Source organism: Bubalus bubalis, chromosome 9 (genome assembly GCF_019923935.1).
Source record: "Bubalus bubalis isolate 160015118507 breed Murrah chromosome 9, NDDB_SH_1, whole genome shotgun sequence".
NCBI classification, from domain to species: Eukaryota; Metazoa; Chordata; class Mammalia; order Artiodactyla; family Bovidae; genus Bubalus; species Bubalus bubalis.
This window is the reverse complement of record NC_059165.1, coordinates 94,513,090-94,534,449: the sequence shown is the minus strand read 5'-3', so window position 1 is coordinate 94,534,449 and position 21,360 is coordinate 94,513,090. Positions and strand designations below refer to the sequence as shown.

Sequence of the window (21,360 nt, the reverse complement as noted above, 5' to 3'; positions counted from 1 at the left end):
GGGAAGGGAGGAGGCTGTCTATGCCCTTGGGAGCCTCCCACTGTCTAAGAGAACCAGGGGCACAGGTCACAGCAAGCCAGCAGGGGCCCAAAGAGGCTGCCCAGGACGGGGTGCAGAGTGGAAGAGCAAAGTTCACACCATGCATGTGAACATTAAGTGTGGGGGTAGGAAGAGATAGGTTGGTATTGGAGGAACAGGTCAGATGCACCCTTAGAGCAGGCATTTTCAGGAGGATGGCTCTGGACATGGGGAGAGTGGGCCATGATTTCCCACCAGGGCAATTCAGCCAGGGCCTCCCTTGAGAGTCATGAAGAATGAAGGGGCTTGGGCTTGGGGCCTCAGGAGGATTCAGGATCTAGTTTCCTCCATTCGGCATGTACTTCCCGAGGCCTTCAGGGTTTTCTGCTCTGAGCCTGGTTCTGAGGGGTCCCAAGTGCAGTGGAGGAGACAGACATTGGGGGGGGGGGGGTGAGGGATAAGTCTGCGCTAAGAATGGTGAGTGCCTAGAGGAATGTGTAGGGAGATAAGGGAAGGTTTCTTGGAGGAGGTGGGGGGGGGGGTGCATCTCCAAGGGCAGAAGCATAAGGATGAGATGTGGAGGGATCAGCAGGAGACATGTGAGATCTGTGAAGAAGGAACAGGAGAAAGTGGGCATGGCCAGACTGGGAAGGGGGTTTTCAAGTCAGGAGAAGAAAGACTTTGCACTTTGAACTGAGGGTACTGGGGAGCCATGGAGGGCTTAGGTGAGAGGGGCACCATCAGAGGGACTACAGTCTTGGATGTCAGCACAGAGACAAAACTGAGCCAGGCAGTGGGGACTGCCCTGGGGAAAGAAGACCCAGAGAGGCAGGTCTTTTGTAGGGTTGCGCACGGAGCTGAGGCGTAGTCCCAGCTAGCACAGGGAGTCAGATCCAGGGATGGCAAGGAAGGCTTCCTGGAGGAGACATTTAACTGGGTCCAGCCAGATACCAGCCTGGCCCTGACCTCTACGCCCGGTGTGGACCCACAAAGTGTGCCCCGCTCTGCTGCATGATACCTGCAGAGCAGCGAGCAGGACACCTGTCATGCACCGGGACAGCTGAGCCCCTCTTACACCACAGCTCCTGTGGACCCATCACCATCCCCACCACACAGTTTGAACACAGACCTTGACCGTTGCTGCCTGCCTCTCCTACTCCCACCAAGTAACTCCACCTGGTTAGCTCCCAGGATGGGGCAGGAAGTTGGGAGAACTGGGGCTCTGCCCTGCTCCTTCTCGAGGGCTGGCCTTGGGGCCTCAGCTACCCAACATGTCACGAGTCAGCCCCTACCCTCGGGCTTGTCTCAGCATCTGGAAACAAGGACACCCGGGTCCTCACCAGGGCCCAGCTTAGAAAAGGAACCTCTGTAGTTTGTCACCTTAACTGATTGGCTCCCAGGGATGGAGGTGACAGTATCCCATCAAGACTGGGCCAATTTCTCTTCAGATCCTAGGTTGGGAGGCAGTTGCTTCTGGGGTGGGGACCAGCAGGAACCCAGCTTCAGGGACTGGGTCTACAGGCAGAGAAATAGCCCCACATGGGGTCCCTCTCTGTCCATCTACCTGTCCTGAGGATTGTGGTTCCCCTCAGGCCGCCATCATTTTGGGTGTAAAGCAGGACACTCTTGGGGAGGAAAGGCCTAGGGGATCCATTTCCTGCACGGGTACTTGGGAAGAAAGAGGGCCTGGTCTGTGGCTTAAAGGAGCTAGAGTCAGGATGACTGGACTGTGGGAGGAAGGGCAAGGAATTCTGACTTGGGGAGATAAGCAAAGGTAGTGGTTGGCTCTGGCGAGGACCCTCAACATTGGTGCACAGGCAAGGAAGCCTGGTTAGAGGGCTTGGGGGGACACCCTAAGTTGAGATGAAAGGCGAAGGCCCATGGCTGGGAAGCAGGCCCAGAGGGGCATGGTGAGGGCTCCTGGAGAGGAGTGGGCAATGGAAGCATGTCCAGATCTCCCATCAGCCTTGGAGAGGCTGCTCCTTCCCTGTGCTGCTCAGTGCGGTCCACCCAGGAGGCAGTGACTCCCTTTCCCAAGCCCAGGGCTCAGCTGCGGGCCTGCCTTTTGCACTGCAGCCTCCTTTGTAAGCAGAGGGCAGTGTGCCCTCTTGGGAGGCCCTGGAGGGACCCGAGATGGTCATCAGTCTCAGGCTTCCCCTGTCTCCAACACCCCAGGGCATGGAAAGTAAAGGGGTGCACACTGTGAGGAAGAACCTCAGGAAGTGGCTTGTGCCCTCTCCTGAGATTCAAGCAATCCCTCCCCAAGTGTCTTCCCCGACCCCCAAGGAGTGCCTACTCCCGTGGCGGAGTATGGGAAGAGCTTAGTCAACTGGCCACACCGGGCACACCTCGTTCATTCACTTGGTCGCGCAGCCCCACCTGGGCCCCTCCTGCACTTGATATTTCCATGAGAAGTCAGGCATAAGAATGCCTACATTCATGCACGCTGGTGAGTGCGCTGCGCTGGACCACAGGGACTCTCAGCATTTCCTGATTCCACCAGCCCCTCCTCGCACGCCCCTACCCTCAGTGGAAGAACTTTGGGGAAAGCCTTCAACCAGAGCTACAACCTGCTGTGCACAGCCGCCAGCACGGCCTGCCTGGCCCCTCGCGCTGCCCTGCGGTTGGATGCGCCCAGGAGGCCCCCAGCCCGCGACAGCGAAGAGGAAAGTAAACAGGCCTCAGTCTCGGCTTTATTGCAAACTCGGGCTGCGTGGTAGACAATACACTGGACACCGGGAAGAGCCTAGGCCGAGGAAGGGACGGGGCTCGAGGGGTGCGGGAGCGCGTTCTAGGCCAAAGGCGAGGGGCTCAAGGGGAGGGCCTTGGCCAAAGGTGTGGTTGGGTCGCAAGAGTGAAGTGAAGTCGCTCAGTCGTGTCTGACTCGTAGCAACCCCGTGGACTGCAGCCTACCAGGCTCCTCTGTCCATGGGATTTTCCAGGCAAGAGTACTGGAGTGGGGTGCCATTGCCTTCTCCAATGGGTCACAAGCCTGGACCAAAATTCTAGGGTTCTAAAGGGACTGAGACCAATTCACGGGAAGCCGGGCTCCTGGAGGAAGGGAGGAGGAGATCTAAGACCTTTGAAGTGTAACCTGAGGGGCAAATCCTAAGGCAGGGGTGGGGTGGGCGGGCGGGGACAGGGTGGGGCTCAATGGAAGGTCTCCACCTCTACCACGGTCCAGTCACCCTGCGGGGAAGCCACGTCATCCGGGGAGAAGCTAGTGACTGAGGTGATGCTGGCGCGGGACTCGTCCAGTGGAGACAACAGTTCGGCCCAGCGGCCCAGTTCGGCGTCGCTCAGCGCAGTGCGGGCGCCGCCCGCGCTGCCGCCACCCCCGGCGCCCCCTGGACCACCGCTGCCTCCCGCGGCCTCCTCGGTCGCAGCTAGCAGCAGCGTCCGGCTCAGCAGGTGCTGCACGACGCTCGCCTGCAGCGCCCCCAGCGGCAGCTCTCCCAAGCGCGCCGGCTTCGCGCCACGAGAAGCCGCACCAGCCGCAACTCCAGCCGCCGCTTTCCCACCTCCCGCGCCGGGCCCGGGCCCGGGATCCAGCGCGTCTGTGGCGGGGCTCGCCGATTCTGGACCTTCAGCCTCGTAGATAGTGCACAAGCCATCTGCAGAGCCCGATACGGATGCAGGAGACCAAGGCAGGGGAGCTCCTGCGGGGAGAGGGGCCGGGATGCCCAGAGAGAGCGGGAAGCCCCACCCCCGCCACTAGACTCCGCCCTCAAACCCAACTGTCCTGCCCCCGAGACGAGCCTCCGACCCTGCCCTCTCACATCCCAGACCTCGCGAGTACTGCTTACCTGGGGTGCTGCGGATGGCCAGAGGCGGCGCGGAACCTCGGCTCCAAGCTGCCGGGTGGCAGGCGGCGAGCTCGGCATCGGCAGGCGGAGAGGCTGCGGCGCCGCCTTCTGGCCCACTGTCGTAGCCGCGTAGCTCCTCGGGCGTGCTGGTGGCGCTGCTGCTGTGGCCCGCCAGGTCCGGGCCACTCAGCGTACTGGACGGGCTGCGCGACGGCGGCGGCGGTGGGCCTGGGGCCAGCGCCAGGGTCAGCCGTGGGCCCGAGATGGGGGCATCGGGACCCGGGGTTGGAGGGCGGCGTGGGGCCTGCAGAGGAGGTGAGGCAGGGGGAGAGGGAGGGGTCTGCAAAGTCGGCAAGGCCAGGGAAGGTGGACCACGTGGTGGGGGCGTGATCAGAGGAGAGGGAGGGTCTTGCAGAGGGTGTGAAGCAGAGGGAGAGGGACCCGCCTGCAGAGGGAGCGAGGACAGAGAAGGTGGAGCCTGGAGAGGAGGCAGGCTCTGAGGAGGAGTGGCCTGTAAGGGGGGCGTGCTCAAAGAAGGCGGATCCCGCGGAGGGGGTGTGGCCAGGGGAGAGGGAGAGTCTTGCAGAGGGGGTGAAGCTCGGGGAGAAGGGGCCTGAAGAGGGGGCAAGACCAGAGAAGGTGGAGCCTGCAGAGGCAGGCTTTGAGGAGAAGGAGTGGCCTGTAAAGGGGGCGTGCTCAGGGAAGGTAGAGCCCGCGGAGGGGGTGTGGCCAGGGGAGAGGGAGAGTCTTGGGGAGAGGGAGAGTCTTGGAGACAGGGTGAAGCAGGGGGAGAAGGGGGAGCCTGAAGAGGAGTCGAGGCCAGAGAAGGTGGACCCCTCTGTAGGGGCAGAGCCCGAAGAGAGGGAGGATCATGCAGAGGAGATGAAGCAAGGGGAGGAGAGGGTGGGGCCTGCAAAGGAGGTGAGACCAAAGAAGGTGAAGCCAGCAGAGGAGGCAGGCTCTGAGGGGGAGTGGCCTGTAAAGAAGGCGTGGTCAGAGAAGGTGGAGAGTGCAGATGAAGCACGGCCAGCGGAGGAGGGGTCGCCCGCAAAGGTGATGAGGATAGAGATGGGGCCTGTATAGGAGTGGCCTGTCGAGGGGAAGTAGCCAGAGGAGGTGGAGTCTGTAGCAGAGGCCTGACCAGGGGAGAGGGAGACTCTGAACGGGGAGAACCCTGCAGAGAGAGTGTGGTCTGAGACGGTGAGGCCTGTGGAGTGGGTGTGGGAGGTGTGTCCAGTGTACAAGGCGTGGCCTGAAGAGGTGGAGACAGAGGACTGGCCTGCGGAGGGGGCGTGGCCAGAGCGGAAGGCGCCTGAGGAGGAGGTGTGGCTAGGGGACACGGCAGGCTCCTCACAGATGCTGCTTGAGACAGAGGGGCTTGTAGGGGGTCAGCGGCTGGTGGTAGAGGACCTGCCGAAGGTGGTGTGGCTAAGGGAGAGGGGAGAGCTGGAAAAGGAGGTAAAGCCTCGGTGGGGAGTACACTATGCAGAGCGGGTGAAACTGGAGGGACTGATGCCAGAAGAGGGGCCATGGCCAAGGGAGAGGCGGACCCCTCCGGAAAGGATATACCCAGGTGTGTGGGTGGAGCCTGCAAAGGAGGTGTGGCCGGCGGAGAGGGGAGGGTCAGCAGAGAGGGTGGAGCCGAAGAAGAGGGAGGGGCTAGAGAATGGGGCGTGGTCAAAGACCGGCTGAGGGCCTGGGAAGGGGGCGTGGTCGGTGGAGAAGGAGGGAGCGCGTCCCGAGAGGGAGTGGCTGGGACACACGGAGGCGGTGCGGTAGGACAAGGTAGAGAAGATGTGGCCAGAGGAGGAGAAAGGCCCCTCACTGGGGCTGTGCCCTTCCTGGGGGATGTGGCCTGAGGGGCGCGAAGGGCCTGCAGTCCTTTCGACTTGGGCTGAACAACAAGAGCCCGGGGTGTTCCAGCCGGGGAGGCTCCAGAGCGGACTGGGGAGGATAGAGGGGTGACGCTAGAGCCCAGGGGGCGCAAGGTTGGCCTCTGGAGGCTCCAGCCGGCGCTGGGTCGCCTCCTGGCGGCAGGGCTCGGCTCCGCCGAGCTGCGCTCTGGGGCGCTGCTCACTGACTTCCTGGAAGCCTCAGTCGTTGGGGGCCGGAGCCGGGCACTTGGAGCTGCCCGGGGCACACCCACCTCAGCGCCCGCAGCCCGGGGCCGACGGGAATTGACCGGGGAGGGGATGGCTGGGGTAGACCCAGAAGAATCTGGGGACAAAACAGAAGGCCAAAGGTCACCAATACTTCACAGCTCAGGAACCCCGCCGGTTCCTCCCCAAGGTCACATACCTCTCCGGGCCCCGGTACTCAGGGTGCTCCTTCTGGGTGAATCTGTGGCTTTTCCTCTGGCCGCAGGTTCCTCAGCTGGGGGACGGAGCCCCTTCTGCCCAAGAGGGCCTGGTCTGAGGACAGGAGGGGCTGCGATCAGGGCAGAGCTCCAGCTCCTCTTTCCTCTCCCAAGTCTACATTTCCCCATCTGTAAAATGGGGCATATGCTCTCTCTGCCAGCCAATAACAGCTTTCACCAATTTGTGCCCAGTGATCAGCAAGTGCTCCCACACACTTTAATTAAAGGCTTCCAGATAGAGACACTAACTCTTGCCTAAGGGACTAGGGGGGTGGGGGCGGGTGTGTTACCTGGTGGGCGCGCTGGCATGCCCGGGGCTAGAGATACAGCCTGAGCCTGGGGTCCTGGCAGGGGCCCGCTCCCCTCTCCCAGCCGCTGGGGGCCTGGAGGCTGTGGGGAGAAGGCCGAGTCAACGCAGGTGCCCCAGAAATCAAGGGGATGCTGGTGCCTCAGAGGAGGGGAGGCAAGATGGGGTCAGAATCAGGGAAAGAGGTTGAAGTACCTGGGCTCCGGGGGCCCGTCCCAGCGCTCCGCGTTGGCCCCAACTGGGGAGTAACCTCCGGGAGAGCGGTTCCCCGGATACCCCCGGTTCTCTCTGCCAGGGGCCCTCGCCCTGCGGCTGCTGCTGCTCCCAGAACTCGGAGAGCCGCGCTGGTTACTGGAGGAGGGGGTCGTGGAGACCCTGCGGGCTTGGGGATCGGAAGGCCTGGAGGGCGAGAAGCAGGCGGGCGACCGGCGGCCGCTGCCCTGGACTTGTCCCTCTTGTCCATCCAGCACCTGACGAAGAAACAGATTAATCAGCATCCCAGGTCCTGGACCGCTATGCTGCCTGCAAGGCTCTGGGTCCTGGCACCTCTCTGCTCCTTCTCCTGCGTCACCACCCATGGGGGCCCAAATCTCTGCTTGGATCCACTTCTTTCCACCCACCCACCACTCACCAGCGCAGCTGCTCACGGTGGTCCCCAAGTCTGGTCATTATCGCCTTTCCTCCAGGCCACACCTGTCTCTGCTCCCTCTCAGGACTAGAGATCAACCCACCTACCCCTCGCCCCTTCAGGGCCTTGACCACCAGCGTTGGGCCAGGGGGCCTGCCACTGGTTCCAAATGAAGGGATGAGCATACACCCGGGTCCCCTCGCCAGCCTCCAGAGCAGTCCCGAGCCTCCGGGAAAGATGCCGGCACCTGCCGGGAGGAGGAGCGGTCCCGGCAGCCCGCGCACGGGCTTGGGAGACAAAGAGCAGCGTTCCGAGCCCGTCCCCCTGCGCCAGCTGGGCCCTGGTCTGCGCCGCCCTTCCACCTGCTCGCGCCACTGCTCACCTCGAGCTTCGGTCTCCCTCCGCTCCACGCTGGGTCGCCTGGGGTGGGGCCGGGTGGGAGCGCCGCGGCGGTGGCTGCGGCGAGCAGAGGGCAAGCGAGGGGAGGGGGCGGCGGGCGGCGGCGCAGTGAGGCGGGCCCGGCCCTTGGCGGCGGGCGGGGGAGAAGGGGGCGCGTGCGCTGGATGCAGACCGGGAAGGCGCAGGCGGGAGCGCGCGGAATTGAGTGGGGAGGGGGGAGCGCGTGGGAGGCACAGGCGGCTTCTCTGCGGCTGCGCCTGAGGACCTCAGACACCCAACCGGAGGGGCTTCGGGGAGGGGGTAGTCCCTTGGGGTCTCCGATCCAGTCTAACCCCCTCTTCCCCACCCTCTGCCACACACACACCTGCCCAGGCCCCCACCCAACCACCTGGAGACCCGAGGCCCGCCTGACCGCGGATAGGCTGGGCCCTGGCAACCGGGGGGGGGGGGGGGGGCGGGACTATCGCCCCTCGTGCCCAGTTCGCCAATCCGGCCTCTGGATGTCCCTGGCCCAGTCTTCGCCTCCGCGACCGCAGAGGCTGCCCCCGGACCCAGGTTTCCTGGGGCTTCCACCACTCTTTTACCCTAAGCTTTTTCACAGACCCCAGGAAACCTCCTATTTCGTTGAGCTCGGGGGACTGGTGAGAGAATGAAGCCCTGGGAAAGTAGGGGTAGGCCCCGATTTGGGGGAAGAGAGGAAAAAAGAATGAGGGAGAGAGAGAGACCGAGGCTGGTGAGAAGTGACCCAACCTTCTACAGGGCAGCGCAGCCCCACTCTCCACACCCTCCCAGGTCACATAAAGTCAAGTCAGCAAAGGCTTCCGGATAGAGCCAGGCTTTGGGGAGATGAGATTATTGGGGGGGGGGGCGCTGGAGGTGTCAAAACCGGTGCATGAAGGAGCTGAAGAAATCCCGTTCGAGGTTTCCCAGCCCAGCCTGAGGTAGTAGGGGTGTCATTTTGGTGACTTGCCAACTGGTACAGGGGCCACCTGGAGTACCTTGATAGGGGATTGTGGCATGGAGGGGATAGAAGCATGAAGAGGGAGATGGCCATCTTCCGCCTCCCTGAGCTGGGGGACAGTGCCAAGCGCCCTCTTGCACCTCTGCTTATACTGAAAACCACATTGGGGACTTCCCTGGTGGTTCAGTGGCTACCCTCCCAACACAGGGAACTAGACCCCACATGCTTCAAGTTTGCCTGCTGCAACTAAAGATCCTGTGTGTCGAAACACAGACTGAATGAAGATCCTGTGTGCTGCAGCTGAGACTCAGTGAAGCCAAATCAATTAATTAAAAAATAAAAGACCACATCGACCCCACAGAAACACTGGGCTCTCTGCTCCCAAGCCCAATCTCTCCAGACTCTTAACTACCCACTATCCCATCCCAAAGAACCAGCTCCCTCTGCCCCACCTCCTCTCCATCACATTTCTTCATACAGAGAGCTTGAGAATGCCCTGCGTGGTCCCATTCATACAACCTTCTGGAAATTGCAAGCTAATCTATAGACAGTGACAGAAAGCAACTCAATGGTTGTTGGGGTCCAGGGAAGGGAAACTTGAATCACTCACTGTAGCCACTCTAACTGATTTCTGACCCTGAGAAACTGCATGTGTGCTCAGGTTCCTCAGTGATCCTATGGACTATAGCCCACCAGATTTCTCTGTCCATGGGATTTCCCAGGCAAGAATACTGGAGTGAGTGGCCATTTCTTCCTCTGGGGATCTTCCCAACCCAGAGATAGAACCCTTTTTCTCCTCTGTCTCCTGATTGCAGGTAGATTCTTTATTGCTGAGCCACCAGGGAAGTCCTGAGAAACTGTTAGACAGTAAATTCTTGTTGTCTTAAGGAGCTAGGGTTTGGGGCAGTTTGTTACACAGCAATAGATAGCTATCTCAGGTTCACAAAACCTTAAAACTGGTTATAAATAATCAAGTACTGGTGAGAATATGGAGAAATAAGAACACTTGTGTACCATTAGTGGGAATGTAAAACGATATAGCCACTGTGCAGAGAAGGCAATGGCACCTCACTCCAGTACTCTTGCCTGGAAAATCCCATGGACAGAGGAGCCTGGTAGGCTGCAGTCCATGGGGTCGCTGGGAGTTGGACACGACTGAGCGACTTCACTTTCACTTTTCACTTTCATGCATTGGAGAAGGAAATGGCAACCCACTCCAGTGTTCTTGCCTGGAGAATCCCAGGGACCGGAGAGCCTGGCGGGCTTCCATCTATGGGGTCGCACAGAGTCGGACATGACTGAAGCGACTTAGCAGCAGCAGCAGCAGCATAGCCACTGGATCCACTAATATGAGGTCCCTAGAGGATTCAGATTCATTGAGATGGATGGTATAATGCTGAGTGCCAGGGGCTGGGGGAGAGGAATAGTGAATTTGTGTTCCATGAGGACAGAGTTTCAGTTTTTGCAAAATAAAAAAAGTTCTGAAGATGGATGGTGGGGATGGTTGCCCAACACTGTGAAATTACTTAATGCCACTGAAGTGAGAGTATTGGTTGCTCAGTTGTGTCCGACTCTTTGGTGACCCCAAGGACTATAGCCCTCCAGGCTCCTCTTGTCCATGGGATTCTCCAGGCAAAAATATTGGAGTGGGTTGCCATTTCCTTCTCCAGAGGATCTTCCTGACCCAGGGATCAAACCTGCATTGCAGGGATCAATCTGCATTGCAGGCAGATTCTTTACCTCTGAGCCACCAGGGAAGCCCTTAATGCCAGTGAGCTGTACCCTTAAAAATAGTTAAGATGGCAAATTATGTGTGTGTACGTTACCACAATTGTTTAAAAACCTGGATAGTGTGCATGTGGGGAAACTCATGAACTACCAATGGGAATGTAAAGTAGGGGATCTTTCTGGAGGACCGCTGGGAAGCATTGCATGATGTCATATGGCAAAGACATCCCACTCAAGCATTTGTACCTGTGACAGATCCGGTACAGTCCCTCCCATATCCTCTGAGCACCCAGTCCCCACGTGCAGGGAAAGTCAGGAGTCCAAAGGCATGGAGTCCCTCCACCCCCATCTCCAGAGAAGCCCTCAGCCACAACAGACAGAAGCTGGTGCAACAATACTTCCACTCCTCCGCCACTTGGGTGGGTACACCTCGGAGTTGCATCTGCCAGAGCTACCCTCATTAACACTTACTGGCTTACTGGCTTCCTTCTCTTCCCCACTGGCTCACCGTTAATGCTTCCTGAGTTCACCTTCCAGAGAAACTATTGCCATCTAATTCCTTGCTTCAGGGTCTGCATCAAGAAGAGCCTGAACTAAGCATCCATCCATCATTTACTGAATGCCCACTGTGTGCCAGGCACCATTTGAAGTGTCAGAAAAGATATGTGTCTAGGGCTCATGGGGCTTCAGTTCCAATGACTGCAGAGACTATTGCACAAGAGTGTAAAGCAGTGTGTAACAAGACACTCATCCCAGCATATAGCTGAGAACAAACCCTCAGGACGTGGATCTCAAGGAGCTACTCCAGAGGCTAGGAGGAAAAGGAGAAACTATTCATCTCAAAAGGCCCCTTTGCTACCACTTCACCTCACCCTGTTTTGCTATATACACAGCATAAGTGTATGCTCAATCGCTCAGTCATGTCTGACTCTTTGAGACACCATGGGCTGTAGTCCGCCAGACTCCTCTGTTCATGGGATTATCCAGGCAAGAATACTGGAGAGGGTTGCCATTTCCTTCTACAAGGGTCCTTCCCCACCCAGGGATCATACCTGCATCTCCTGCACTGGCAGGCAGATTCTTTATGACTGTACCACCTGGGAAGCCCCTATATACACAAGCATTTGTCACAAATTGACATTATCTTGTTCCTTAATTATACACATCCTTACCCTCTCCCTCTCCCTCTCCCCACCCCCATCCACACACAGACACACACACACACACACACCAATAGAGCAGAAGCTCTGAGAGAGAAAGAAGATAGCCTCACTTATCTTGTCCACACAAAGATTTATCTTTGGGCAGCCCATGGCCAAGCTGACAGGGACTTCTGCAAGGGGGTCACGCCCATTGCCAGATTTCACAGAGGAACCTAAGCTTAGGGGGTCCCAACCCTCGAGGTTTCAGAGTATCTCTAATCTGGTGAACTTGTGGGCTTCTTTTCCCCATGAAAGATGGGGTCTCACTCTCCCACCTTCTCAGGTCTCCTCTCCCTTGAGTCTAGCAGACAGAGCAGATCAAGGTAAAAGTCTTGTCTGAGATCTAGGGCAGGCCTCCCAAAGTGGGGAGGAAATCGTGGGGGTTGGGGCAGCAAGGTCTCCCTTTGAGAAGCAGACCTCCCAGACTGGACTCCATCCTTGGCTCCCAGAGCCCTCTGACCCCGGACTCTGTCTCCTCCCCAGTGGAGAGCCTCCCTTGGTTGGGTGGTCAGAGCAGGAAGGAGAAAGCGCCCCGCCCTCCCTTGGGCCCCCAATCACTGATTCCCTGTTTGAGTTTCAAAGCCAAGTAGCTGCACCTGGGAGTGAAGGGAGGAGGAGGGCTTCCACCTGTTCCTGACTGGTCTATATAGCTTAGCTCCCAGAAAGGTACTCTCAGGTTGGCTTTGGGCTTCCAACGCCTTCAGCCCCTCTCAGTGTCCCCCATGCCAGGTCCTCCCCACTGCAGCGGAGCGCAGAATTCTACCGTTCCTGCTCCTCCGACGAGCTCCTCCCCTTCCCGGGGACTCCAGGCTTAGAATCGCCTACCTCCGGCTCTCCGGCGGTACCGGGAGTCCGGGAGTGTCCGAAGGGAGGCGGGACCGAGACGGCTGGTGGGCGGGGCGGGGCGGGGCAGCCCGCGGCTCCGGTCCCGCCCGCCCTGACTCACCCAGTCCGGCCCGCGAACTCCGCGGGAGTCCCGGCCGCTCAGCTCCCCGGGACACAGGAGTTGGAAACAGCGTCTGGCCCGTGAGGTGAGTAGGTGGCTCTCCGCGCTTGGGGACCGGGTGGCGGGGTGAGGACCTGGCCCACAGGAGGACCGCCCGAGGTGCGGCTGGCCCTGCGACCTGAGCCCAAAGCCGTCTGGGGCACAGAAGGAGCTGGGGGTTGGGGGGTGGGGGCGGGGGGTGGTGAGAGGGGGCGGTGCAGAGAGAGGCCCGGCCCTGGCCAGCCCAAGGGCGTCTATCCAGGGAGCCCGGCAGGCCTGACCAAGGACAGAGTGAAGATCGAACAGCTAGGGTCCACCCTGGGCATCTTGATACCTTGTTCTCCTCTCCTCTTGCCAGTGACAGCTCATCCCAAAGAGTCCCTCACCTCCCAGAGCCCTAACACGTGGGGGCCTCCCCAGGCTGTCCCTTCCGGATCCCTTGAACCTAAAGACTTCCCAGAACCCCCAGTTCTGGAAAGGCAGCTTGAAAAAATACTAGGTTGGGACTCCCCAGGCCTAAGGCCCAGAACTGGCTCTGCTGCTACTGCTCCCCCCACCCCCGACCATAATTTCTCCCTCCTGTAGAAGTCAAAGGTTAAACCGAGTGCCCTCCAAGGCCTGTTTCGGGGCTGACAACTGTCACTCTTTCTTCTTTGCCGCTTAGCTTGGGCGGTGGGTGGAAATCGGGGGTGGGGGGATCAGGGGCACCCGCTGCCAGTGTTTAGAGGCAAGGTGGGGGCTTGGGGGAGGCCTGAGAGAGAAGCAAGGGTGAGGCATGGGTAGGCGGAGCTAAGGCTACCTAGGGGGCAATTTCCCATTCAGAGGCTGACAAAGACAACTTAGCCTGGTAGGCAGAGCAGCCATCCTCCTGCCATCTCTTCTCTATTGGAAGGAGCCCCCTTCTGAGGCTCCCTGGCAAAGATGCTTCATCTCAGTGAGATGTTCTTGCTCAACCTGGAACAGAGTGCCTGTGATCAGACGGACAAGACTCAGGGGGTCTCCCTCAAATGCTGCTTGTCACAAGCTGGGACACCTTGAATGAGTTATTTCACTTCCCCAAGTCTGGGAAATAAGGGTCTCCACATCCATGCTCCCGGAGTTGGGATCAAACAAGACACTGAAAGCATTTGGTGGCCTTAAGTTCTCTGTCCCCGCACCCTCATGATGCTTTCCCCCCTAGCCCTCCCACCAGCCTGGTTCAGACAAAGGGGGGCCAGTCTTGTGTCTGGGGAAACTTAATGGCAGGTTCCAAACAATCAAGATTGAGTCATGGAGACAGATAATGATAACCCCATGTCTGCCTTTGGGGCTGCTGTGTATACACCTTGCTCCGTGGGAGCCTCTGACCCATCCGTTGGGGACCCTGGGTGTCTCTGCCTTCTTGCTTTTGATTGTGGGTCTGGGATGGCCAATGGCAGAGCTTCCACAATTGTGAGATGTGTCCTGAAGGGTGGCAGGGCCTCGGGGGCAGGAAGTTGATCCTCCCTGCCTGTCTGTGTGGCATTTCTGCTAAGAGTCACCATTCTTAATTGAAGCAGTGTCCCATGCAGGGGCAGGTGGCCAGGGCAGGGAGAATAGTGGGTGGCCAGAACTGGAAGAGAGAGAGTGTATGGCTGTGTCTCTGGTCCTGAGTCTCCCTTCAGCTTGTACACACGTGCACTGGTATGTACACACTAGAATGCCCCCAGGGTTGTCCCACTTGGTGGCTGGGCCCCTGGGGGCTGTGGAGTTGCCCTGGGTGTGTTTCTATCAGATTCCCTGGTGTCTGAAGCCTGTGATGCACTGGGGGGTGGGGGTGGGGGTGGGGATGGGGGGGGCACCTTTACTAGGCTTGTTGTTGAGGACAGGTTGTGAAACTGAGCACAAGGGCTGGGTCACTGGGAGAGGGATCCTGTGTTCTCTGTACCCCCTTGTGTGTGCCTGGTGCTGGGTGAGTCAGGGCCTGAGTCAGGGGCCCCTGGAGACCGGGTGTAGGCAGGTGTGTCCCTTGCGTGCCATCCCTGGTGGGATTAAGGGGTGTGGCGGACTGCCCTGACTTGAGCCTGCTGGGCGGGGCCTGCATCCTATAGCCCCGCCCACTTCCACCTTGTCCTCATTCAGTAGTAATGGAAGGCCTTCCAGGGTTATGGGGACCAAAGAGGGAGGCACGGAGGTATCAGAGCGATTGGCTGAGGTGTGGGACAGAGGCCAGGCCCTGCCCCCCCAGGAGATGGGTGGGAGACTGGAGGATGATCCGATGACCCAGACGTCTCCCTTCCTTGCCCAGCCAGTGACAAGCTATGAGGATGAGGACCACAGGGCCCAGGAAACCTACATGAGAAACAGGCGTCCGTGCTCAGTCATGTCCGATTCTTTGCGACCCCATGGACTATAGCCCCCCAGGCTCCACTGTCCATGGGATTCTCCAGGCAAGAATAATGAAGTGGGTAGCCGTTTCCTCCTCCAGGGGATCTTCCCCACTCAGGGATCAAACCCACGTCTCTTGCATCTCCTACATCGGCAAGCGGGTTCTTGACCACTTGCCATCTGGGAAGCGTGAGAAGGATGAGAAACAGGGGCTTTATATTGGGGAGTATGGGTGCTGGGGAGGGGGGATGGACCGGCCTAGGAGCCCCCTCGGAGACAGTGGGGGCCTTGCTGCCTCCCTTTCTTTCCTCTTCTAGACCTGGGAAGAGAGGCTCCAGGGCTGCCTGTCTGGGAGGGTGCTGTACCAGCTTGTGATCCACGCCCCCGAGTGACTTGCGCCTGGCTGTCTGTATCTAGAATAATGATACCTTGGTCTAAAATGAAACCCAGGGACAGACAGAGTAGGCTAGCCGCCCAGGAGCCTGGCAGCCCAGCCCAGTCCTAGACGTTGTAGTCGTAGGTGTCACCCTGGCTCTCTCCCTGTGAGTTTTCCATTTCCTGGTTCTTTGCCCCTCAGCTCTTGCCTTTCGGGTATCGGTTTTCCGCAGCAGATCCTAAACACTGGCCCCACCAGAAACCCAGGTGTCCTCGTCACTGCCACCCCCCACCCCCCAGGGCCGCCAAGCCTTCAGCTCCGCCACTCCCTGCCCCTGGGGCCCGTAACCAGAGCCAGGCTCCAGCCGGCTTTTCCGGTTGGAGGTTGGAGGTGGTGCCCGGAGCGCCCCTGAAGGGGGTGGGGGTCCACGCCCCGGAAGTCCCGAGTCTCGGGACTCTCTGTGGTCCAGTGACGGAGGGATCCGGGGCTGGCCGCCTGGGTACCGGGTGTCTGGAGTCAAGGAAGCAGAGCGAAGTGTTTGGGACTGGCGTCAAGGGTGGGAGGAGATGCCTGGGCTCGGGGAGAAGGCCACACCGACGAGTGGTGGAGCAGCGGCCTCGTGGAATGCCCCTCCTGAACTCTGAGTGGGCAAGCCCAGCCCCATCGGGGCAGGGGTCCCTGGGAACAGAGGTGGTGAGGACTTACCGAGCAGTAAGTACTTACCACCTTAAGCCAAGCGTTCAGTCTTAGTCGCTTGGCTCCAGGAGGGAGGTGAGGTCTAGGGGGCGGGGGAGGGGAAGGGAGCGCACAGCTGTGGGTTCTGCCGGAGTTCGGCGGGGCGGAACGCGGATACGGGGAGCAGAGGCGTGTTTCTGGCTCTTCTGGGGGCCTGGCTCACAAGGCAACCTTTCCTGAGGGTCTCTTTCTGCACCCTCCGCTTCCTGCTCTCCTCATAGGAAGGATGATTCCGGTGGCGGAGTTCAAGCAGTTCACGGAGCAGCAACCCGCCTTCAAGGTGCTCAAACCTTGGTGGGACGTGCTGGCCGAGTACCTCACCGTGGCCATGCTCATGATCGGGGTCTTCGGCTGCACCCTCCAGGTAAGGGGCGGGGCGGGGTGTGGCCTGGATGGGGCGTGGCCTCCCAGGGGCGGGGTCTGGGAGATTCCGGAAGTCTTCCTTTATCCTATCATAGTTCTAGAGACTGGACATTCGAAATCAAAGTGTTGACAGGGCTGGTTTCTTGCGAAGGCTGCGCCTCTTGGCTAGACTCTGGTGGCCTCAGGCATTCCTTGGTTGATAGAGGACATTCTCCCTGTATCTTCACAGCATTTTCCCTCAGTTTGAGTGTGTGTGTCCAAATTTCTCCATCTTAACTTGATTACATCTGCTCTGCAAACACTATTTCCAGATAAGGCATCAATCACAGGTCAGGTATTGGGGCTTAGGACTTAAACATCTTTTTTGTTTGTTTAATATTTATTTGCCTGCACCAGTTCTTAGTTGCCTCATGTGGCATTTTTACTTGCAGCCTGGAAGATCTTTTTTTTTTTTTAAGTTGGAGCATGAACCCTTAGGTGTGGCATGTGGGATCTAGTTCCCTGACCTGGGATCAAACCCAGGCCTCCTGCGTTGGGAGTGCCCAGTCTTAGCCACTGGGCCAGCAGGGAAGTCCCTAGGTCTTTAACATATTTTCGAGGAACACAAATCAACCCAGCTCTTTTATTTCCAGACAAAGTCCCATACTCAGAGGTTTAGTGACTCTTCCAAAGTTACAGCCAGCTGAGGACAGCTGGGGATCAACACAGACCTCTCCTGCTTGCAGCCTGCTTCCTCTCCCTATAACTTCCCAGGCCGCCCCAGATCCTTCATCCTCTTTCATACCCTCTCCCCCATCCCCAGGTGACGCAGGACAAGATCATCTGTCTGCCCAGTCATGAACCCCGGGAGAATTTATCTGAAGCCCCATGCCAACAGCTGCTGCCACGGGGAGTCTCAGAGCCCATGGGAGACCTTCGGGAGTTGAGCGGCCTCAAGAACAACCTGGACCTACAGCAGTACAGCTTCATCAACCAGCTCTGCTACGAGACGGCCCTCCACTGGTATGCCAAGTACTTTCCCTACTTGGTTGTCATCCACACGCTCATCTTCATGGTCTGCACCAGCTTCTGGTTCAAATTCCCCGGCACCAGCTCCAAGATCGAGCACTTCATCTCCATCCTGGGCAAGTGTTTTGACTCACCATGGACTACTCGGGCGCTGTCTGAGGTCTCCGGGGAGAACCACAAGGGCCCTGCTGCCACCACAGCTGGGCGGGCGACAGTGACCGTGACCACAGCTTCAGGGCCGGGGAAGGCAGGGGAGGGCGAGAAGGAGAAGGTATTGCCAGAGCCCGAGAAGGTGGTGACAGAGCCCCCAGCTGTCACCCTGCTGGACAAGAAGGAGGGAGAGCAGGCCAAAGCCCTGTTTGAAAAGGTCAAGAAATTCCGCGTGCACGTGGAGGAGGGCGACATCCTGTACACCATGTACATCCGGCAGACGGTGCTCAAGGTCTGCAAATTCTTGGCCATCCTGGTCTACAACCTGGTCTACGTGGGAAAGATCAGCTTCCTGGTGGCCTGCAGGGTGGAGACCTCAGAGGTGACAGGCTACGCCAGCTTCTGCTGCAACCACACCAAGGCCCACCTCTTCTCCAAGCTGGCTTTCTGCTACATCTCCTTTGTGTGCGTCTACGGGATCACCTGTCTCTATACCCTCTACTGGCTCTTCCACCGGCCCCTCAAGGAGTACTCCTTCCGGTCAGTGCGGGAGGAAACCGGCATGGGCGACATCCCCGATGTCAAGAACGACTTCGCCTTTATGCTGCACCTCATCGACCAGTACGACTCGCTCTACTCCAAGCGCTTTGCTGTCTTCCTCTCTGAGGTCAGCGAGAGCCGCCTGAAGCAGCTCAACCTCAACCACGAGTGGACTGCCGAGAAGCTGCGACAGAAGCTGCAGCGGAACGCCCGGGGCCGGCTGGAACTGGCCCTCTGCATGCTCCCGGGGCTGCCGGACACAGTCTTCGAGCTCAGCGAGGTGGAGGCGCTGCGGCTGGAGGCCATCAGCGACATCACCTTCCCCCCGGGCCTCTCGCAGCTGGTGCACTTGCAGGAGCTGAGCCTGCTCCACTCGCCCGCCAGGCTTCCGTTCTCCTCGCAGATCTTCCTTCGGGACCGCCTGAAGGTCATCCGAATCAAGTGCGAGGAGCTGCGGGAGGTGCCCCTCTGGGTGTTTGGGCTGCGCGGTCTGGAGGAGCTGCATCTAGAGGGGCTCTTCCCCCCAGAGCTGGCCCGGGCGGCCACCCTCGAGAGCCTCCGGGAGCTGAAGCAGCTGAAGGTGCTGTCTCTGCGGAGCAACGCTGGCAAGGTTCCCGCCAGTGTGACTGATGTGGCCGGCCACCTGCAGCGGCTCAGCCTGCACAACGACGGGGCACGTCTGTTGGCACTGAACAGCCTCAAGAAGCTGGCAGCGCTGCGGGAGCTGGAGCTGGTGGCCTGCGGACTGGAGCGCATCCCCCACGCCATCTTCAGCCTAGGCGCGCTGCAGGAGCTCGACCTCCGGGACAACCACCTGCGTTCCATCGAGGAGATCCTCAGCTTCCAGCACTGCCGCAAGCTGCTCACACTTCGACTGTGGCACAACCAGATTGCCTATGTCCCCGAGCATGTGCGGAAGCTCCGGGGCCTCGAGCAGCTCTATCTGAGCCACAACAAGCTGGAGACGCTGCCCACCCAGCTCGGCATGTGCTCCAGCCTCCGCCTGCTGGACGTCTCGCACAATGGGCTGCATTCCCTGCCAGCCGAGCTGGGTCTCCTGCAGAATCTTCAGCACTTGGCTCTCTCCTACAATGCCCTGGAGTTTCTACCCGATGAGCTCTTCTTCTGCCGCAAGCTGCGGACGCTGCTCCTAGGTTACAACCACCTGAGCCAGCTTGCGCCCCAGGTGGGGGCCCTCAGAGCCCTCAGCCGCCTGGAGCTCAAGGGCAACCGGCTGGAAGCACTGCCGGAAGAGCTCGGCAACTGTGGGGGGCTCAAGAAGTCGGGGCTCCTGGTGGAGGACACCCTTTATGATGGGCTGCCGGCCGAGGTACGGGACCGGATGGAGGCGGAGTGAAGCCGGGGAGGGAGGACAGGTTGAGGTCAACGCCTCCTGGATGCTACCGCCCCGGAATCTCTACCATTATCTTTGAGGGAGGTGGCCAAGTGGGCCCCAGCCAGGAGACAAGGAACAGACATGTCAGGTTGATGGAGCCCAGGCAAGATCCTGGGACTGGTTTGTCTGGGAGGCTGTGGATTTGGGGTGGAACATCCTGGAGAGATTAACTCAGTCAGAAGACTCTCAGACCAAAACCACACCTGTGTTTTTGGCTTGGCTGACCTGCCCCTAGCCCTGGGCCAGAGATGCTGCCGTCCCCCAGACAGCAGCCACAGTACCGCATATGGGGGGGTGGGGTGGGGGAGGCTCATCCTAGTGGGATTTCAACCCTCTCCCCTGACCAAAACAGCTTACATCTGGGGTTTTCTCCCAACAAGGGGACACAGACACAAGGGACCAACCTCCCCCGCCAATTTTGATATTAATCCCCTATTTATAAGTTGCTTGCTATGGACACCTGAACTCAGAAAGCAATGGTTCTCATATTTGGCTGAAATCAACATCTCCAAAACAAAACATTCCAGGCCCCACCCTTGAAAGGCTGACTCAGGACGTTGGCTGGAGGCCAGGAACTTGCTGGTAAACAGAATCACCCCAGGTAATTCTGATTTGGATCATCCCCCCAGGCCTGAATGTTGGGAAATGCTGACCTACAGAGTAGATATCTGGGTGTTGAGAGCAGGGATTCTGAACTTGGTTTTAGATCTCTAGATGCTTTGAGAAATCTGATGAAAGCTGGGCACCTCCTTCCTCAGGAAAATGCTTGTGTTCACATAAGTTAAAAGCTCTGCAGACAACTTCAAGCAATCAACATTCTCCCAGACCCCCCAGGGGGATATTCATGGATGTGCTAAGGATTGGAACACCTGCAGGGGAGGTACATTTTTCTGTAGGCTGAGACTTTGTCTTTCAATGTTCCCTATGTGAGGGAGTGTTTATCAGTGGGTGCTTAATAAATAACACTATGAGAACTATATATATATTTTTGGCTGAGCTGGGCCTTCCTCGTTGCACTCAGGCTTTCTCTAGCTGTGGTGCATGGGTTTCTCATTGTGGTCACTTCTCTTTTGCAGAGCACAGGCTCAGGAGTTGCGGCACAAGGGCTTAGTGGCTCCGTGGCATGTGGAATCTCCCCAGACAGGAATCGAACCCATGTCCCCTGCTTTGGCAGGTGGATTCTTAACCACTGGGCCATCAGGGAAGTCTGAGAATAAGTTTGATCCCTTGTGTCCACTCCTGCCGTTGTCTAAGGCTTCTATTTCACCAGACCAAGTACAGGCAAGTGGCAACAGTCAGGTTCCAGAATCAAGGCTATAAGCCTCTTCCCTGGGAGCAGAGGCAGAGAGAGACCTTAGTTAACCAGGAGACATCAGGTGGTTGTCTACATAGCCTTTTCCTGTAGAAGTGCCTATGCTTTACATTCCGTTATTCTCATGGCTCCACAGTTTTGGATCTGCTTCACCTGTAAGTTGTCACCAGGAGAGTCATCAGAAACCTTCAACACCAATCAGTTTTCTCGTGCTAGAGTGGGCAGGGCCTTGGCACAGCCTGCCCAACCCTGACCTCCTGGGATTCACCACCTCCATGGTGTCTCCAACATGTGAGCCTCCTCCAGGCACCAGAGAGCAGAAGCAAGCTGCTCACCTGGGCGCCCCAGGGTTCCAGATGGGGACATTTTCCCAGCACTCTTCAGGCCAGCTGAAGAAAATGTGTAGGTGGTGAAGGCACCAGGTGGAGGAACCAACCCCCAGGTCCTAACTTCTGCATTGTCCAGGAGCTAAACAGATGAGGGATGCGTTCAAATTTCCCACAGCCAATCTGACTTGGAACTCTCTATCCTTGACCTTGGCCCCACGTCGCTGAGGGCAGGGATCACGCCGCTAGATTCTCACCGTCCAGACAGTGGCCCAAACCCTACCCCGCCCATCCTTCAAGTCCTCGTGGCCAACCCTGACCCCGCTGAAATGGAAAGGGCTTCCCACAGGTGGCTAATTATGGTGAGTAGGCAGCAATTAAGCACTACAGGGACCGTAACGAAGCACTGTCCGAGATG

At 58.6% G+C, this 21,360-nt stretch overlaps 2 protein-coding genes across 3 annotated transcripts; one reads left to right on the top strand and one right to left on the bottom strand.

Annotated features, from left to right (window-relative positions):
- Positions 1-2,698: 2,698 nt before the first annotated feature.
- On the bottom strand, positions 2,699-12,134 carry PRR36 (proline rich 36). Its single transcript, XM_025293393.3, has 6 exons — positions 12,002-12,134; positions 6,683-6,957; positions 6,471-6,570; positions 6,123-6,235; positions 3,825-6,041; positions 2,699-3,677 (listed from the first exon to the last, which is right to left on the bottom strand). Exons 2-6 carry the CDS (start codon positions 6,948-6,950, stop codon positions 3,169-3,171), a joined length of 3,207 nt encoding a protein of 1,068 aa, XP_025149178.3. The 5' UTR covers positions 6,951-6,957; positions 12,002-12,134; the 3' UTR covers positions 2,699-3,168.
- A 164-nt stretch (positions 12,135-12,298) lies between these two features.
- Positions 12,299-20,283, top strand: LRRC8E (leucine rich repeat containing 8 VRAC subunit E). Of its 2 annotated transcripts, none has more exons than XM_006046748.4 (3): positions 12,299-12,436; positions 16,069-16,211; positions 17,013-20,283. In XM_006046748.4, the coding sequence occupies exons 2-3, from the start codon at positions 16,074-16,076 to the stop codon at positions 19,263-19,265; spliced, it is 2,391 nt and encodes a 796-aa protein (XP_006046810.2). In that variant the 5' UTR covers positions 12,299-12,436; positions 16,069-16,073; the 3' UTR covers positions 19,266-20,283. The 2 variants fall into 2 exon arrangements, with proteins under 2 accessions (XP_006046810.2, XP_006046809.2); XM_006046747.4 differs by lacking the exon at positions 12,299-12,436 and adding an exon at positions 15,107-15,823.
- Positions 20,284-21,360: the final 1,077 nt, after the last annotated feature.

What these genes read in the sequence shown, in the direction of transcription:
- LRRC8E (XM_006046748.4), top strand. Translation starts at nt 16,074, where the DNA reads ATGATTCCGGTGGCGGAGTTCAAGCAGTTCACGGAGCAGCAACCCGCC. An exon ending in TCTTCGGCTGCACCCTCCAG is followed by an intron (nt 16,212 to 17,012) that starts GTAAGGGGCGGG and finishes CCCCATCCCCAG; the next exon opens with GTGACGCAGGACAAGATCAT.
- PRR36 (XM_025293393.3), bottom strand. Translation starts at nt 6,950, where the DNA reads ATGGACAAGAGGGACAAGTCCAGGGCAGCGGCCGCCGGTCGCCCGCCT. An exon ending in GAGTACCGGGGCCCGGAGAG is followed by an intron (nt 6,042 to 6,122) that starts GTATGTGACCTT and finishes TTTTGTCCCCAG; the next exon opens with ATTCTTCTGGGTCTACCCCA. An exon ending in GGCCATCCGCAGCACCCCAG is followed by an intron (nt 3,678 to 3,824) that starts GTAAGCAGTACT and finishes CTCTCCCCGCAG; the next exon opens with GAGCTCCCCTGCCTTGGTCT.